Here is a 19882-nt window from a genome sequence, read left to right on the forward strand (position 1 = left end):
AACTTAGTCTTATTAAAATGTAGTATAAGTTATGTTTCTTTAGTAGGCTCTGAATTTTTTCTTAAGCCTACCTCTGAGGATATCTCAGTGGCACGTAGTTTAGTTTGTAAAAATACTCACTGAAGACCCTCTAGACACAAGTAAACAGACAGCAATATAAGTGCCAAAGTGGGCTGGGGCCAGCATATGATGAGGAAGCCATGACATCTGTGATTCTGCTGCCCACTGTGCTTAGAGCTTAGTGGGAGCAGCAAGCCCTTCCTGGAAAAGAGGCAAGTTATCGCCAATCAGCTATTAGTAATGTGTTTTCCCTCTGTGAGAGGTAACTGCTTCCTGCTGTTGCCTTCTGCAGAGTTCCAACCAGTAGGCTTAACCCCTAATTTGGGAAAGAATAATTGCTCTAACAGTCACTGAAAAGCTGTCAGCCCTTGCTTGGGATAGCATTTCCTGTGCTTTTCGTGTGAAACATTTGCCTTGTAGTAACTGTTCACTTGTATTAAAAATGCGAGAGAGGAGGTTTAATAACACTTAGCTTGGCTATGGGAAGAAGCTTACAAAGTTTGTTGTAGTAGTGCATCACTGTATTGATTACGCAGGATGCAGGTAGTATGTTTAACAGTACTGTTCTCCAAGAGGAAAGAAGACCTGTTACTGTATTCTGCAAAGATCAGTAACTCTCGCTTTTACAAAATCATGAAGTAAAGATAATCACCTCCTTTTGCTTCCTAATTTAGTTATTGAAATGTTCAGTGCAAACAGAAAAGATGAAAGAAAATTCAGGAGGACATCTGTCTGAGTACAAGATACTGATATAAATAGAGAGACTGGGAAAAGGAGTTGTGAGCCCGTTTCGTTTTCTACTTCAGGAAAACCAGTCAGAACAGGACTGTGCAGGAAAAGCACTGCCATAAGCTCTTGCTGAGGGAGAAATTGGGGCACAGCTCAGCACTGTTTGTTTTCATGTAGGTTTAGATAATAAAACACAGAAGGCTGAAAGGGAGATTTGATTTACTATTGTTCAGAAACCACATTTTCTTAGTTCTGCAAGCTTCAGCTGTCCCTACGTTTTTGCAAGGGTTTTACATTTTTGCTTTTCATTACATATTTTTCCATCTGTATTTTCTGTTTGGGATAATAAAAGGTTTAGAAGTCTAGAAGAGGAGGAGAAAGTGAGTGGTTTGCAGCAAGGAAGCAGAGTCTCTCATTTCATTCATTTCTCTTCTCATTGTTTGGCAGGTGGAAAGCACAGATTTACAGAGCTGAACTGGATCAGCTGAAGAAGTGGGGGAAGAGAAACAAAACAAGTACAACACCATTGAAAAGAGCTTCAGCTTTATCTAGCAGCATCACCACAGCAACCAGAAAATACAATTAAAGAGCAGAGAAAGTGAAAGTGCGGCTCCTTACCTTTGGACAGAAGGCAGCAAAATAATTATGCAGAACAGAAAAGAGTATTTGAAGGATCTAGCCAAACTGTGGCAAAGGCAAGTGTCCCTTCATTAATAGGAATGTGCCACTGTTTATGCACTGGAAAGGGGAGTGCCATGAGACCTATTGAAGAGACTATTTCTGTGGTTGCTTATCTACATGTGTTTGCACCCCTGCTGGGACTGAATTAGGTGGTACAGGCGTCTTGGATCATCAGGTATTGGATAGCGACTTTTTTTTCTGTTCAAGGGGTACCTGGCACAAGAGCTGCAAGACACCACAGATCTTTTTCAGAGGCGCAAGAAGAGTGAGACAATCTCCAACCTTTCCCTTCTGTAACTGCCTGCTATACCATGGGATGTCGGCAAAGCTCTGAGGAGAAAGAGGCAGCGCGGCGGTCCCGTAGGATTGACCGCCACCTGCGCTCTGAAAGTCAGCGACAACGAAGAGAGATTAAACTCCTCCTCCTGGGTACCAGCAATTCTGGGAAGAGTACTATTGTAAAGCAGATGAAAATCATTCATAGTGGTGGCTTTAACTTGGAGGCTTGCAAAGAATACAAACCTCTGATTATCTACAATGCAATTGACTCCCTCACACGTATCATTCGGGCTCTAGCCACCCTTAAGATAGAATTTCATAATCCTGACAGAGCATATGATGCTGTGCAGCTTTTTGCCCTGACAGGCCCAGCTGAGAGCAAAGGTGAGATTACCCCTGAGCTTCTGGGAGTCATGAAACGGCTCTGGGCAGACCCTGGCGTGCAGGAGTGTTTTTGCCGCTCCAATGAGTACCACCTAGAGGATAATGCTGCATACTACTTAAATGACCTAGAAAGGATTGCAGCACTGGACTACATCCCTACAGTGGAAGATATTCTGCGTTCTCGGGACATGACCACAGGGATTGTAGAAAATAAGTTCACCTTCAAAGAGCTGACTTTCAAAATGGTGGATGTGGGTGGACAGAGATCTGAACGCAAAAAATGGATCCACTGTTTCGAGGGGGTTACAGCAATAATTTTCTGTGTGGAGCTGAGTGGATATGACTTGAAGCTGTATGAAGATAACCAAACAGTAAGTGTGCCTTCTGCTTCTTATTATCTTTCCTTCTCTTCCTTTCCACCAACCCACTGTTTGGCCTTTTTTTCTCCCCCATATTCCTATCCTCCCAAGGCAGTAATCCCTGAGGTCCCAGCCCCAAATGCGATTTCCTTCCTCTCACCCCTAATCTGTAGTAAAATGCCAGAAGCTACAATTCCTTTATTTGGTTAGTTTTTCCCTCTCAACAGATTATTTATTTATTTATTTAATGTTACTTTTGGGAAATGGAGGTGCTCTTCACATGACAGATTTTTTTTTTTTTTTTTTTTTTTTTTTTGTGTGCATGTGTGCCTTTTTGCTAAATGTTTGCCTGGTTACTCCAATGTTACTCCAAACATCACTTAAAAAGGTAGACAGTAGTCACATCCTGGTGTATAGGGATGGTTAATTTGGACACCATGTTCCAAGAAATTTTTATACGATGTTTCAAATCTAACTGGATCTCAATAAGTTTACAGAAAGGGATCTTTCAGCCAGGTTTAATGATCTGGTTTTGGCAGTCCTCTATGGAAAAGTATCACTTAACTGTTGTTCCTTATCAGACACCGCCCCTCCTCCCCCCCATTTCTGTGTAGTACACACATCTATATTAAAGTTTCTCTACAGAGTATCTTAAGTCAAATGTAGTATACTGCGCATGTATGGGTAAGAGCTGTATCATCTGCGTGACATCCTCTAGTGCTTGTATGGGTGTGACACCACTTTGTATGCAGCCGTCTATTTCCTTTTCCCTTTTGCCCTAAAATAATAATTTCAAAGAACCCTTGAAACTCTCATGACTGATTACCAACTTGTATGGACTTCTTTAAAATGATAAAGTGGGGGAACAGGTTGGGAGAAAGGGGAATTTCCTCCACAAGCAGACTCAGTGGAAGGGAGTACTGAAGCTCTACATAAGATATCTGTCGCAGTGCAGATCTCTCTGTTGTGAATTTCCTCTACCCTGAAAAGCTCCACTCACTCCCCTGTCCTGGAGAAGGGGCCAACTGTGACCTTCTTCACTGTTGTTTATTTTGTACTGGACTCATGTAATGTCAACATAGTTGCATACCTGATTTTTTAATCAAAAATTGTTTATCGAGAGCTCCTGTGCTCTTTAAAGATGCCAACTACGTGTTCATGGTTTTGACAATGACTGGAATAACTGCAATGGCTTTAATGTCTAAATGTGAAAGCCTCCCAAACATTACACATTTTATATAACACATGCCATTCACCAGATCCCTGAGTCAAGGTGAACTACATCGGTACCTGAAACAACTTCAGTGCCTTCTATCTAGTCTGCTGTTTATACAGTATCGTTTATCATAGAATCACAGTGCAGATTAAAATATTGTCAAGTGACCTAGCGGATTCCACAGCTCTAGTAATAGCAATTTATAGCAATTGAGGTGGAGAAACTCCATGAGATGGAAGAGGTTAAAGAAAGGGATTCCATAGGTGATACTTCTGATGTATTTTCCAGAGTTTGTATTGGAAGTTGGCAGCAGTCACTGAGGTAGAGTTGGAGGAACATGCTAATATTTCCTTCCAAGCTGTATGAAAAATGCACAAACCAAAAAGAAAAAAATACAAGACACAACCTGTAGAGCAATACTTCCCAGAACTCTCACCCTTGGCTTTTTGTTTGCTTGCTTGTGTTTACTGCCATGCCTCTCAGTAAAGTCTTGCCTGTTAAAGTTCTGGGTTCTGCAACCAACTCCTTCCCTCCAAACCAGTATAAGACAAGATCATCACCAGAGAAAATATGTGAAACTTCCCTTCACATTCCATGCATGTAGGAAAGGGGTTCTTTAAGTATTGCTTCATATAATCCTTTGTCATTCTTGGTAGAGTGATGTGAAATTATTTCAACTCATTTCTACTTTTAATTCCTTTGTCAGTATTTTTGGTTGCTAATAAGTTGCTTTACAAAGATTTTTTTATTAGAAGGGAGCTAAGTGGTAAGTTTGAGAAGCAATTATGCTTCGGTTTGAACCAAGACTACAAAATCGTTTCCAAAAATATTCCCTTTGTTTTACAAGCTTGCCTTATATGGTTGACTCCCTTTTGCATGCACTTTCTATGATTCTTCAAGGGGAAAAAACCTTATGGTCAAGAACATTCACCTAAGCTGAATTTTGATAAAACTTTTCAGACATACTTGAATTTTACTGCAAATGAAGTAAGTGTTATGAGTACTAAATCTTTTACAAAGATTTTTCTTATTAGAAGACAGCTAAGTGACAAGTTTGAGAAGCAGCTATACTAGGTCATGAGAAGCATCAGACCAGAAAAACTTATTTTAAGGGGGGGTGGAGATTGTTACCTAATTTTTAGTAGCTTTGTCGGGTTTCTGTAGATCTTTCTGTTGTGCCTCCATCATTGTCTCCATGTGTCTGAGGCTATTCTATGAGTACAGAATTCTCTCTTAAATGACTTTTGCAAAAATATTTCCAATAATCCTTGTTGGTACTGTTTGAATTGGCCCTTTTTTTTTGTTGGTATAGCTTATCACATATATAATATTTCCCTATTCTTATCTTATGTAGCGATTTTACAGCTTGTCCATTTTCTTCTCTGTGCTACACTGATTCACCACTCACTGTCCTACACGTGGACATATGCTTCATTATCTGGATATTCTTGTTTTGGCATTAGTGCCTTCCTGTTGTAACAGATTTCTATATCTGCTTTTTGTTTAGTAACCTCCTCTTGACATGAGAGAAGCATTGCCCCTAATTCTTTCTCTTTGCTTTCAATGACATTAGGAAAAGTGTATCTTATTTATATCTACACCCTGTCTGGGAGTTAATTGGTTTCTTGCAGTTCTTTTGACTTTTCCTGCCTTGGTCTTCAGATTTAAAAATCAAAAAGAACTAGCTCAAAGGGAAAGAAAAAATCAATCTATAAAATTAAATTCTACAGAAATATTTTTATGATCTGTCAAGAAATTTGAACACAGATGAAATATTTGAGAACAGTCATCTTCTTCAAGCTCCCACTTCTGTGGCAAAAAGGAGAGGGACACTAATAGCAATTCAGGGGGAACCTGACTGTATAATCATAAAGAACAGGTTATCTTTGATCCATCTTTCTTTGGCTGTTACACATCCATACACACATCCATCCATACATCCATAATTTTACTGTGTAGAGTATGGCATGTTCCAGGTCTGCTGAATAAATAATACAGTGTTACACAGCACCGATAACTAAACTATGAGAAGTACCTACACTGGTAGATCACTTGAACTGCAACACTGAGACTGCCACTCATGAAAAAAGCTCTACAAATAACAGTGTTGCTGAGTCTAAAATGCCTCCTGGTGTAGTATCTATGGTGAAGAGAACTATTAAATAAAACTAATCCACTGTCAAACATAACTTACTGCTTGACAGAGCGCGTAAGCATCTGCTTGATTTATAAACTGCAAAAGTTGAGCAAGTGATCTATATGAATATGACAGCTTCTGTGCATCCTGTTGACAGCAGTGGATAGATGCTATGCATAAGCTCTGTCTTTATTAAGATGAGTTAAAATAACGACTGACAGATATGGTAAAAATTGAGGGGAAGAATGAGTTCTGTATGCTGGTAGGTCCCAAATATAGCTAACCCGTGAAGTCTGTTCAGGGGGAGAGTATTGCAGTGACACCAATGAGCAGAAGGGCAACCAAAAATAATGTCCAAACTATCCGCTGCCTGGACAATTTTTCCTTTGTACGTAATATTAAGAGACAAAATAAGTTAAACTTTATACTGCCTGGAAACAAATGAGAGAAGGGTAAGACAGAATTTTTCTGGGGCCTTTGTCTTTCTCCTGGTATGCTTTATTCTGGATGACACCATGTGCAGAGACAAAATCACCGAAGTTAACACCTTGCAGGTCTGGCCAAACCAATATTTTGACTAGTCTGTTTGAAATATGTGATATTTAGCTGCTTGCTAAAGAGCAAGGCAGTGAAAACTATAATTCTTCACTTCTTTTTCCCCCCCTCTACCTGGTGTGTTTTCCTTTGTCACTCTCTATAACAATATTTTTCCTGCTTATCTAGGGTTATCTGCAAATGTGATCTGTGTCTGTTTTCATTTCCACGATGTCTTACACATTTTTTTCTGCCTAACATGTAATAAATATAGCTTTATCTTTCCAGCCGCATAGTTAGTATGACTCAACTAGGTAACAGCTGCCTTTCTTTTGACACAGTTGCAAAACTGGTTTGTACAATACCTTGGAATGCTATTGATTTATTGTAAGATTATTAATCCTGACCAGCACTCTGAGAAGGTTGCCTTAGCTTTTTATATCTGCATGCTGATTTCTTCTCCTTTACATCAAATAAATTACTTGGCTTAGTTTTCATGGTCCTTAGCAGCTCATTGACCCATTCTATCTTTGATTACATAATAAGATGTCATCTGTGGTCTTTGATAATGTTAAATTATCAAGTGATCTTTTTTCTTTTTCTGCCTTCTTACACGTTCTATCCTGCACTTGGGGGCTACCTGTTAATACCTAAATGTCTCATCTTTATTTAAATTTCTCCTTAAATTAATGTGTGCTAGAGAATGTTAAATAATCTTTACTCTCTCATGTTACTACTTCTGCCTCTTATCCTGAAAAGTAGTCTTGCAGTTTCTTTGCGAGTCTCCCCATCTGTCTATCTGTACGCGCTCTGTTTTGTGTTTTATACCTGCTATGCATTCTGATGGATATTTTTCAGTTTTCTTCTTTCAACTTCTGTTGCAGTGTATAGCTGCAACAGGGTTCTAGACCATTAGAAAGATTCTTCAAAGATAGAATAATAAAGTAAATGAGTTAAACATGAATGTATGATTGAGAATTCCTGAGGTCAGTAGTTGCAACAGATTCATATGGTACAGGAGATACCAAGCAAAGGCTGTTTTTTCTAAAAATGACACTGGTTCAAAAATTTTATAAATATGAATGCTAAGGGAAAACTACTTGCAGGTAACTTAAGGTTTAGATAACTTTTATTCTCTTTCTTACAGACATTGCAAGTGAATGGAGAAATGAAATTTTAGGCTTTTTTGAGGCTTTTTTTTTTTTTAGTATAGCATCTTGTTAAAAGGAAGATGCAGATGAAAAACAAAATACTGCAGCAAACAGTTCAGACTGCAATGAGCCTCATGCAAAACAAATCATTGGGGTCATAATGGAAACTCTCAATTATCTAACAATAATTTACCTGGAGAGCCTTCTATTATGCTAATTGTATGAATTTTGAAGAGAAATCCTGTTTCTGCCAGGAACTTTTTTATCAAGTACACAAAACTTTTAATTTTTTTTCTGAAACCAAATACTTAAGGAGCTTGTTTGTCTTTCCTGATACTTCAGCTTTTTGAAAGTACAGTGTATTAAAACTCCTTTCTGGCGTGCAGCTATTTTCCTGCAATACTAATAACAGTCAGGATAGAAGGGAAATTGTGATACATTTTATACACAGCCCTCTTGGCTCCTGTTAGTATCAGTGGTAAAAAACCCATATCATCAAACATCTTTCTGACAAACTAAGCCTCTTGGGAATCTGAGAAAAAGATTGACCTAAATCATTCAGGTGCTCTCATTTTTTATGAAGCCTTTCCATTTCAAGATATTTCATAGCAAACTCTGTGTGGGAGCAAAGCCTAGATGACATCAGTATTCATGTGTGTAATCTTTCAGCACTGCAAATGGAATTCTACCGTTGCCTTTTTTTCACTTAAGTAATATATATATTCCCTTACCAAAGTTTAATTTTCTATAGTGATATATCAAGTTGCCAGCCTGAAGACTTGTATCCAAGCATATATCTTCTACATTATGTAAAAATTAGTAAAATAATGAATACACATAAAAGAGAATGATAATCAAAAATAAAAAGTTCATAAATATCATAATGCTTTACACTATGGAATACAAAAAAAAATACTCATTCTAATGGCATTGTTTGATTGGATGAAGATGCCAGTATCAGATGGTAAAAGCCTGAGAAGTTTTGCTGTGAGGCTTATCTATTTAATGTTGATAGACTAATTCTTAAGACAAAGCTGTATTGAAACCTGAAGATAAAGAAGATATTTTTATCACTGTAGAGCAGTGGGCTTAATTAAAAAAAATCTGAGAGAAAACAACCGGAAGACTTTTACCTATTTTGGAAATATATGGCATGAAAGTACTGCTGTGTTACTGCAGTGTTCCTGCAATGGACCTACTGAGTAGTATTCATCTGCTTTGGTATCTAATATTGGTTGTCATACTTGCGTCTGAATTAGATGACTAAATTTCCCTGCGTATCTAGGTAACTGCAGGGAAAGGCTCAAATTCCCCTATGAAAAATGCCTGAAAGATGATATAACTATCTTTTTTGGTCTCTGTGACTGGCTGTATTCAAAACTCCTAGACTAGGTAAGGTGGTTTACTGTGATTTTTAAATTAATTCAGAGCAAGACAGTATGGAGGTAAATAAAATACTAAGACATCAGGAGTGGCAGAATACTCCTAAATGTCCCATAACTTTCAGGCTCAGAATAGCCTTTAAGTGGAGAGATATGGGTACTGACAGATAAATAAACAGAACTTACAGGAACAATCTCAGTTATTCAGTAACACTACCATCCCCCAAACTATAAAAGAAGGGGAAAAAAACCCCCACCAAACAAAACCCCAAACTTAATTCCAGTAATGCCGATCAATCTAGTGTGTAGGTAAAACTTGCTTTTAATGACAGGGTTGAATGAGCCACTAGAGTAGTATATATGGGCACAAGACACCCGTCAAGCACTTGGAGAATTGTAATGAGTCAGTAGCAAAGCCACTGACATTGTCCAGTTAGCTTAGTCAAGATGTGCAGAAAGCACCTCCTATACATATCAGTTTCATGGGCAAAGTTGATCGTATAAACTGGATAGCATCTATTTGATAAAGAATCAATTTGTGAAGGAAGGGAACTGAATTTCTCAGTCTCTCAACTGGGCTGGAAAGTCACGATCTTCTTCCCAAGTATATTGTCATAGAAAAGATAAAAGTGCAATTAGAGCACTTCTTATAATAAGGTAAATACAGGAGTTGAAGGGGGAATACACCAGAGCAATACAAGGTTCTCCTGTAGCAAATTGCCATCTTTACATGATACTCTCTAGATAACTTTATTGAATATTACTTGCTTAAAAGCAAATTCTTTGTCCTTGTAGAACCTCTTGAACAGTAAGGAATGCTGCACATTTTTAGGGCTGTGAGGCATACATGACAAGCACGGCCTAGCCTTTTAGAAATTATGCTTCTTGGACATTTAGAGCTTTAAACTTCAGAGGAACAACTACCCATCATAGATCATTCAATACAAAGTTGAAAATAACTTTTTAAGAACACTGGACCTTAATGAGACCTTGATGGAACAATGGGATTAATTTACTGGGTGTGTTAGCTTTTTCCAGTTGTTAACATCATATAAACATGCAAAAAATATTTTCTGTGCTTAGAGAAAATAATTACCAAGACATGTATTAAGAGGGCATTTTGTTATTAAAATTACCTTTTTAAAAATTCTACTAGGTAATTTTCAAGAAACGGTTTGTAATCAGTATTCGGTATAAATATTTTACCAAGTAAAATACATGTATTTTCTGAGATTTCCTGCTATGCAAAGATACATGGACATATATTTTAAGCATGAATGGTCAGAAATATCTCTTAAAGTAACTTGAAGTTAAACTTGAATTAAAGCGAAAATTTGAGGAAATTAATTAGATTATCTGAAATTTAATGCATATGAAGTTGAGTGGGATAGTTCAGGCAATTGCAGTTTCCAATCACTTTTTACTTCTGTTTGATAAAAAATAGGCTTCTTATGCAAACTTTGCAATAATCTAAACATAACTCTTAAAAGATATATTACGAGAAACATCAATGATATATATGTAGTTTGGAAATTCACTTGACTGCATTATAAGGAGCCAAAATCCCTCTGAAGCCCAATGCCAGGAATAGACTAATGAGGGTTATGTCCAGAACACTTCTAGAATCCATCAAGTGGGTAGAGAAGAGTTGGTATCATATCTCATAATACTGTTGTCTACTTAGTAATCACAGGGAATAGGAACATGTCAACACACAAAAAAAAAGGTAGAAAAATTCCATCTTGGTCTGGAAAAGCAGCTACTTTAGATTATTTCTGCAACTGTTCTGAACAAAAAAGTAGACAAAAAGCTGTAAGAACTCACTGTGATATGCCAACCCTGGAGAAAGCAGTGGATTCTAATTAGCCTTAAAAATTAGCAGAGATGCTGGAACAAATAAGGAGGATCCTTAATGTTAAGTCAGCTTCAGAGTGAGTTCTGGTGGTGGTGGGTTTTTCAGAACTTTGTTGTGTTATTACAAGTCCATATTTTAGGTAAATATATTCTTCTGTAATTCCCCCCCACACATCCCCCAGTAATACAAGTGTAATTTGGCATACACCTGAGCTTTCTGTACTGTTGGGATGGCAATCTAAAAACCCTCCAGGTTGTTGGAACACTTCTTCAGTATGTATTCCCAATATGTATTTTTCAGTGTATCCAAAATCCTCGCTGACTCACAAGACAGCTGGCTTTGTTTGATAACATAAAAAACATACCTAATGGGAATTTATTCACGTGCCTTACTCCTAATGTGTGAATTTAAAAGGCTCCCTAGCTTAGAAGTACAGAGATATCAGACATAGCTCTTCTACCTCTGAGTATGGAAAGACACTGCATCCTGAAATGGAGGCTGATAGAATTTTTCTGGTTGCTGTTATTTGGTGTAGTTGCTCCCTTACTGTTTAGAGAGCAAGAAACCAAAAGGTTGATCTGAAATTTTACTCCTGAAATGCCATAGCACTTATTGTTCATGCTGGCTAGTGAGCGAATATCTCCTATAACGTTTATCTACTAAAACTATCTAGTTTGGAAGTTAGTAACAGAAGAAGCGGTAAAATATATGACAAGCTTTAGTGAAGAAAATTGTGTGGCATGAAATGAAAAAATAGGAAGTGGTCTTGAATACCAGAAGCCCTACAAGGTTTGACAGGATTTAGTAACAAAGAGAAACCAAAACAGTGAAATAGTACAGCAGGCAAAATAATGTATGAAATCTAAAAATACGAAGTATCCATTTTTGAAAAGCACAACAAGGTGAATAGCAAATACTTAATCATTTTGAAGGTATTACTACTAACATCACATTACTTGTAATCATGTTTAAAATAGTTTTCAAGAATAGCTGTTGTTTGATGAGTGCAAAGGTCAAAAAAAACCCGGGAGAAACTAGTAACTGGAATATGCAGACATAAATATGGTTCTTACAGAGGAAAGTCATGCCTTCTGAATTTGATAGCTCAGGGAGGGGCGTTGGTCGGTTGTTGGTTTTGGTGTGGTTTTTTTGTTTGTTTTTTTGGTGGTTCTGTGTTTTTGGTTTGGGGGGTTTTTTGTTTGTTTGCGTTGGTGGTTTGTTTTTGGTTTGTTTTTTGATTATTTTTTTTTAAGAAATGAGGAAGTATGCAAGGAGATTAATCTCAATACTGAAACCATTTTACTTTGGAAAAAAGATTTTGGCAAAGACTGACTGAGAGAAGCTAGGCTGCACCAATAGGGAAGGTTTGTCCTGAACAAGCAGCTGATTAAAGGTGGGAGGACTAGGAACTGATGGACAATTCTTCCAGTGTAAGGAGACAGAAGAGGAACAATAGGTGCTCAGCAACTTACACTGGTTAACATATTCCTGAATAAAATAAAAAGGTACTAATATTTTCAGTAGGATTTTTACTGGTATTTATTCTTCTGTGCTATGCTTTAAGAAGAAGTATCTCCTTTTCTCATGCTGAAAGAATAGATCCTTGGATAAGTTTATCTTGCATACCACTATTGTCCTTGGAGATGGTGCCTTGCGTAAGGAATGGTTTGTTTTTCTGTATCCATTTCTCCACCTTTAATAGTTCTTTTGGATCTTGTTAATATGGAAGCATGAATGTCAGCTATCTGCCATGACTCTGGTGTGTACGCTTTTAGAATTTTAGGTAGAAATTTTTAAAATACTTTTAAGAAATAACTAACTTGATTTAATTTTATGGGCAGAAGAACAATAGAAATATGAATGATGACAGAAAAATAATTGGAAGAGATCTAAATATTACAGTATATATATAAACGGTAATCTCTGTTTTTAGGGGAATGTAATCAAATGATGCTTTATAAGAACACCAACCTTAACACTAGGTCAAAAATTGTCAAAAGATATGTTCCTGGATACTTGATCAACTCCACTTAACAAACAGAATTTTTCTAAAAATGTATTCTTGTGGTAGGATTAATAAGAGAATTATATCTATTTGTACAAAAACATACCTGTTTTCAATCTTCTCCTTTTTTATCATTTCTCTTCTATAAAATATGTATTCATGTTCTTGAAAATCTTTTAGATAAATATTTTAATCATTACTTAAATACTTTTGACTTTCTCAGTATTGCCTAATGTCTTTCAGTGTGGTATTTAAGAATCTTATCTCTGCTATCATCTTGAATAAAAGGTTAAGGTATTCTGTCTTATCTTAAAGTTATTTCATTTTTTCAGTAGCACAGAAGCTTCTCACTTGCAGAAAGCAAAGAGACTTCCTTGCAGTTGATTCATTCTCCTTTCTTTCATGGCTCTCAGTGCCATCTATAGTTACACCTCAAACAACATTGCCACCTTCTACTGCTGTATAAAGGATCTATTGCATGTATAGTGCATTCTGGTCGTGTGCTGAAGGTCTTTACTATGTATTTGTAGGAAGCCTTGTGTGTTCCCAGGACTGGCTGGCTTTAGTGGACATCTGCAGCACGGGCATTCTCTTTGTGCACAGTTGCACAGTGCCATGTCTGGACAGAGGAGGTGAGACTAGAGGATAAGAGAGAGTTCATGGTAGCTGGCTGCTGCCACCTCCAGAAGGACTTGGGGCTGAGCAGTTGCAGGTCAAATGAATTATCTTGTCAGGTCAACATTGTTCATGAGCATTCTTTTCTGTGGAGTGCTACAGGACTGGTTTTGGGCCTTTACTCCTCTTGATCGTGTTCTCTTTTTTAAATTTTACTACCAACTCTATCTACTGCCTTTTATACTAGCATAGGATATTTATACCAATAATCTTTTATACTAAATAATTCAAAATTAACAACATTAATACAGTTAACACATTCATTGCTGTCTCTGTATTTGCTTTCAAAACCATTTGGTGGTTATACTACTAGAATATTCTAGCTGAATTGGACAGCGTTAATAAAAGGAGGCCATTTTAGTCCCCCGACAGAAACCTGACAATTTAAGAAAATGTAAGTATTTGTTATGTGTGCTGGAAGGGTGGTGTTGTGTAGTTTTTTTAATCTATAAAGTTTTGCAAATACAAATATTTGACCACTGAAACATATCTGGTAAAATTCTCATAGGGGTAGTTTGAAGTGGCACTCAGTCTAGACTAAAGCCTTGTCAAGTACAACTTTTTTGTGTTCTTTTTTGCATTGAGAATGTTCTGTGGATGCAAACCCTCATCCCATCTTGAAGCTCATTTTGCTTGAGTTTCCTTTGTAAGGATCATAAGTGGATCTTATATCTGTCATTCTGCAAAATACCCGAATTGAATTACTTATAATTCTAATTCTGCTATATTACGGCCTTTCTCCTGGCTGGTGTTTATGGTATGTTTTAATGTAGTGTTATATGTGAGTATAGTTACTCTTTCTGTCATTAACTAAGATATTAAATAAGCTTTGACATTGAACAGATCCCTGTAGAATCGGCCTATACGCTTGCATATATTTAGTATTTCGCATTTGTCGCTGCTGTTTTACTGCTCTTTCAGCCATTTTCAATAGGTGGAATAACCTTCATAGCTAGGAGCTTATTCTTTATGCAGGGTCTCCACATAACAAACGAGGAAAAACAGCATAAAAACTGAAGAATTTGGTAAATATAATACCTGTGACACTTTCAAATGACTCGCATAAAATTGTGTAACACACTGGGCACAGAAAGAGGAATGCACAGTTCACCTGACCTGATTCAAAGGCATATGGGTAAAGCCAGGATGTAGAGACTTCCTGGAAAGTCATCCCTCGTAACAATTCAGTATATGATAGATGGTGTTACACACTTCATCAGAGTTCAGGCTGTATTATTTGGCTGCCAGTGAATGAGCTTCAGCACACTGGATCATCAGAAAATGATTCTGCCACATTAGCTACCCTGTTCTACTAGCTCCTGTAGCTTACTGAACAAACCTACTCCTTGGTGACCTAGGGGAATGTTCTGGGGATCCTGGGCACTAGCAGTGTGTTCTGCTGTCCCTATCTTAAGTATTATCATATCTATAGAAATGATGTTCTACTGTACTGTTAGGAACTGTAAGACTACACTTACGCAAACCAGAGTTAAGGTAAAACCAAATAGTTATTTGTAAAACTGGAAAATAGACGACAATGTTTGGAAGATGTTACTGAACCTTGTTTGAGACCAGGGTTAAATTAACTAAATTGGTTTATTTCCTAATTTCAAGTCCTCCCATCACCTGATCTTTATTATATACAATATAAAATTTTGACTCTTCAAGAGGGATGACAGGTGGTTTATCAAAGATTACAATGTCATCACATTTTTTTATATTCAGATCATGCCACAAAATGAGAACTTGGTCAAGCAAATAAACCATCAAAACACAACGATATAATATTATGAACTCATATCTCAAATTCAAGAAACCACTTAAGTTTTGGGCTACATTAAATTAAAAATGTTTTTCTTTAATGTCATGAATTTGAAGACATATAACAATGCACAATAAGAAGAACAACATTTTCACAATTAAATGAAAGTAAGAGCAAGGAGTACTGGAAGCAAAGTAACCCAGAATATTGCAGCACAAATTTTCAGTAGGTGTGTTTATTAAGACCTTTATCACCTTGAAATTGTTGATGTGCATATAAGCCACTTGCACACTCATGCCCATTGCAGGCAGTACTGCAACTCTGCCAGAGTAATACAATGAGCAGTATTAGTGCTTTTGTTTGTCGTGTTAGTGCTTTTGTTTGTGTGAACTCAAAATTCCTTATGTTTCTTACAGTATCATCACTTTTTTTGTTTGATGCATGTGGTTTTTCTACATTGGCTCTTTAAGAGTAGGTTCTTTTGAACAGAAGTCAGGTGCTAGGAAGAGAAATCACACACAAATAAAAATATTTTTATGCTTGCATTACAGCGTTGCCATTCCAGCAGTTTTTTTAACTAAAAATTAATGCTGTCTAATATGGAGAACACTTAGGTAACTGCCATTTTTCTGGCAGAGTGACAAAGCTTTTACGGGAACTTTAATTTCTTCAAAGACACTATTAGACATTTCAGTATCTTGTTGACTCATTATCATACAGTGCACATAGAAAGATTTTGGAGTTGTAACAGCTTTGTCTATGAAAATACAACTCAATGTTCAATAGTGGTCAAAAAAGCAAGCAAGATTAGGAAAGGACTAAGGAAGAATCAGAAAACAGTAAAAAATGCAAAGCACGTCTGCTTTCAGAATGCTATCTAAATTCTTGTTCTCCCATTTTGAAGAAAATGTATTTGAATTAGAGCAAGCATGACCTAAAGTACAGAATATTTTCAATAAAAATAACAAATAATAGATGGGCACCTTTTCCCCCAGAAAAAAAGAAAGAAGAGCAGGGCAATATGATGAGCTTATAAAGTGACAACTAGCTTACTGAAAATTGATTACTAATCATTATCTATTGTCTCTTTTAAGAGCAAAGGATATTGAATGATATTATTAGCTAAGATCCTTAGAACAAGGTAAAGGCAGCGCAGGTTCACACAATATATAGTGAAATTATGGAGCTTGCTGCCTGAGTATGTTGTGGTGCCAAAACTCTGCACAAGTTTAGAAGGAATAGAAAAATGTATAAAAGAAAAGCACTATCCTGACATATTTTTGACTTAGAAGTTCTGAGTTCAGATCTTGAGAAGTAGGGATAAAATACTAGGGAAGTATTTGTGTTTCCCCAGATCTTAATTTTCTACCCCTCCCCAAATTATCTATTATTAGCCAGTGTAAGGCATGGGATTTTTGGTTAGATGGATCTTTGTCTTGGATGGCTGTTCTTCCTGCCTCCCCTCTCTCTCCCCTTTCCTTATGAGAAGTAATGGATGAGACAGTATATGCTTGTGGCGTGGATTTATTTTTTTTATTGTGTGCTGCCAAGAGTGAATACTTAAGACTGCTTCTTGGGATAGCTTTTTGAGTATCAAAATGCATTTTTTAAAGCTATTAATAGGCTTAGTTAAATTTTGAACCTGTCAACCAATGACAGTGTCCCCTGATTATACTTCAAAATTAGCAGATGATGAATAACTCCTCTACTCCAATTAATTCAGCTCTCTAACTCCTGTCACTTATTTTTTAGATATTTAATCTTGATACTGTCCTTTCTTTCCATTATTAAACTGATTGAAGCAACTTGCTTTCAAAATACACAGACCAGTCATTCTCCGTGTACTTTTCCTCATTATTAACCAATTGGTCATATTTTACTTTATAAATAGGAACCAACCCCTAACCATTTATCATCAGTAGAAATAAATTATTGATAATAGTTTAACACAATTTATCATAAAATCCATGTAATAGAAGTAGCATATTTAGAAGCAAGCAACCTTCAGTCCATCAGTTATGGGGAGAAAGCTTATGACTAAACTAATTTCATAGAATAACATGATGGTATGTCATACATATGCTACATTTACTTCAGGACAGCCTGGCTCTGTGCATTTTTAATTTTTTTTTTAAGAACCCCTCCAGTTTAACAACCTTATGTTCTCTTCTTCTGCTGTTTCCCTGGCAACATGGCATGGTGGAGTGTTATATCAGTTGACGATGAGCTTTGCTTCAGCTGTGTCCTGCCAAAGCTAGCAGTGTTTCCAGCAATCTGAGCTTCCTCACTGCAACTATGACATAGCACTGAGAGTTTCTTTCCATTAATATTTGCCAAAATCAGTTGGAATTACATAGGTGTAAATGTTTATACAGTAGTGCCCTGATAATTGTGGCTAGGGATGTCATTGGACTTGTCAGAGTAGTCTAATTGTTACAATGCATTTTAGTATTAGGTGTAGTCCAATAGTATGAATTCTGGCAGTGATACAGAAAGGGATGGTTCCAATAGTAGCTTGCATTGTGCCTTTGCTGTTCTTCATAGATCAAATGAAAGCAATAATTAGAAAAAAATAAATAAAACCCCAATAAACCATACATGGAAAAAGGAAAACAATCAAAATGAATTGGAAATGTGAGACGTTAATAAAGGAGGTTAAAGATATGTTAAAAAAAAAAAAAAAAAGGCTGACAAAACTAAATACAGTGTGGCTGTGCCTAAAATGTCCCGGAGGCAGTGTTCTGCAGAGCATCTGGCTGTCATTGCTATCCAGAAATCCAGACTAAGACTTACAGCATTTAAAAAGGTTTCAAAAGGTTAATTAATTTTGTTTAGCTAAAAAGATCGCTAAGTACCTGCTTAGTATATAAGTACCTGAAGGAGGAAAAAATGCTCAATATTTAAATAATCTAATGGAGAAAGGCAAAATAAGAACAAATGGCTAGAAGCTAGGTCAGATAAATACCAACTTGAATTTTTTTTTGTTTTTTTTTTTTAATTATATTTTTTCAGGTAGGAGGCTGAACCAGTTGAAAGAGGTTTTCTGGAAGACAGAATTTAGTCAAACAGCCATCCACAGCTACAAATGACTAGGCTTAGAACAGGGAAAATCCAATAGATGGAAATGATCATAGTTGTGATAAATGGAAGTTACACCTAAATATCCAATGATCATGATAGTTTAATATTTATTTATGCAGAGATGAAATAAAAGTCCGAACTATAGCCTTGTTATTTTACAAATCAAATAATGTACTCTTGCTAAATCCTTCCGTTTTAAGATTTCCCATCTTTATAAAGGGATTCTGTATCTGTTTTTTTTTCTTCCTTTCTTTTCTTTTTTTTGGTTGTTTTTTTTTTTTTTTTTGAAACAGCATAGCATATGGAAAGCAGAATAACATGCATTTGGCAAAATGCATATTGAATGTATGTATCAAATTATATGAGCCTGCTGAGATCATTTATAAGATCACCACTTAGAAACAAAGGGAGGTCTCATTCTCTCCCTCCTGCTTGTTCAACTCTTCAGTCAACTACTGCTCCCTCTGCTGCATGCTTCTACCTCATTACTTGTGCAAGCCTTACTGTTCTTTGGGCCCTTTGCTAAACAGATAAAACTTACAAACCTATCAGAAAATTATCCAGTATTTCAATGTGGTTGATTTTCTGCTGGAATCCTGAGTATATCACTCGTGGAGGAGTCCAGCAAGTTCCAGATCTGTGTAAGGCAAACAGTAGGATCCCATGTCCAGAAGCAGAGGAAAATGAAAAGGTAGATAAGTTAGACTTCCCCATTTTGATTTATCAACTGACTTACCAAGAGCAGCTAAAGTAATCCTGTATAACCAAACCTTACTATAAGATTTGTTATGTGTGTTATTTGGGAAAGAAAGTAGGAAAGAGATACACTTTGTATTGTAGTTACAGAGAAGACATCACAAACTTCCATATCTGCATTTGACTGAATGCTAGGTTTTATGAGTTACTCAGGGCATTATCACCAGATGGTAAGTATTAATGTTACCCGCTGCTTTTTATTTTCATCTGTAAAAGTCAGAGCATAGGTCAGTAGCATATGAATAATTTCTTCTGTAAATGCAATCACTTCAAATACTAGAATCATAGGGTTTTTTTGTGACAGAAATTAGATTCTCAGTCAATTTCTGCTATATTTTTTCAGGGATGAAACAGATCAGGGATACACAGTAGGATGCACATAAATTTAATTCTTACTCCTATTCTTGCCTTCTCCCTTATTCCAGTATTTAATAGCAGCTGCTTTTTGATGCTCTTTTTAATGTTATAGTGTTTATCACAGTGAATTATTCACTATCTTAAGGATAAGGGAAATTGTCAGAAATACTGAAATTCATAAACTCCCAAAGTAGATGCTAGAATAATTAACTATTTTTTTTTTTACAAGTGGATTAGAAAAAGTATTAACAAAGAATGGTTTAGTAAACAGTCCTGCATAATATGCAATTAGATGATGAAAATAATTATATTTATATCATCATATATGTGGCTTAAAATTTGAAGTCTTTGTTTTACTGGGGAATAAATACTGGGAAATTCTACAGAATTCCAGCAGATTGTATTGTAGATGCTGATTTCATTTTAATAACAATATTCTTCAAATAACAAAGTGAATGAGAATATTATTACCACTGATT

At 36.3% G+C, this 19882-nt stretch overlaps 2 protein-coding genes across 2 annotated transcripts in view; one reads left to right on the forward strand and one right to left on the reverse strand.

The window, feature by feature from the left end:
• RSPH14 (radial spoke head 14 homolog) overlaps positions 1–19882 on the reverse strand; it is a gene marked incomplete at both ends in the record, with an annotated part of 105009 nt that overhangs the window by 42566 nt on the left and 42561 nt on the right. The gene's annotated exons all lie outside the window — the stretch shown is intronic.
• Positions 1782–19882, forward strand: part of GNAZ (G protein subunit alpha z) — a gene marked incomplete at both ends in the record, with an annotated part of 48937 nt that continues 30836 nt past the window's right edge. The window contains one exon of the mRNA XM_082491822.1: positions 1782–2504. Coding sequence (XP_082347948.1) covers positions 1782–2504 — 723 coding nt within the window. The remainder of the gene's footprint in view (positions 2505–19882) is intronic.

The sequence above is a fragment of the Vanellus vanellus genome (assembly GCF_965231255.1).
Source record: "Vanellus vanellus genome assembly, chromosome: 16".
NCBI classification, from domain to species: Eukaryota; Metazoa; Chordata; class Aves; order Charadriiformes; family Charadriidae; genus Vanellus; species Vanellus vanellus.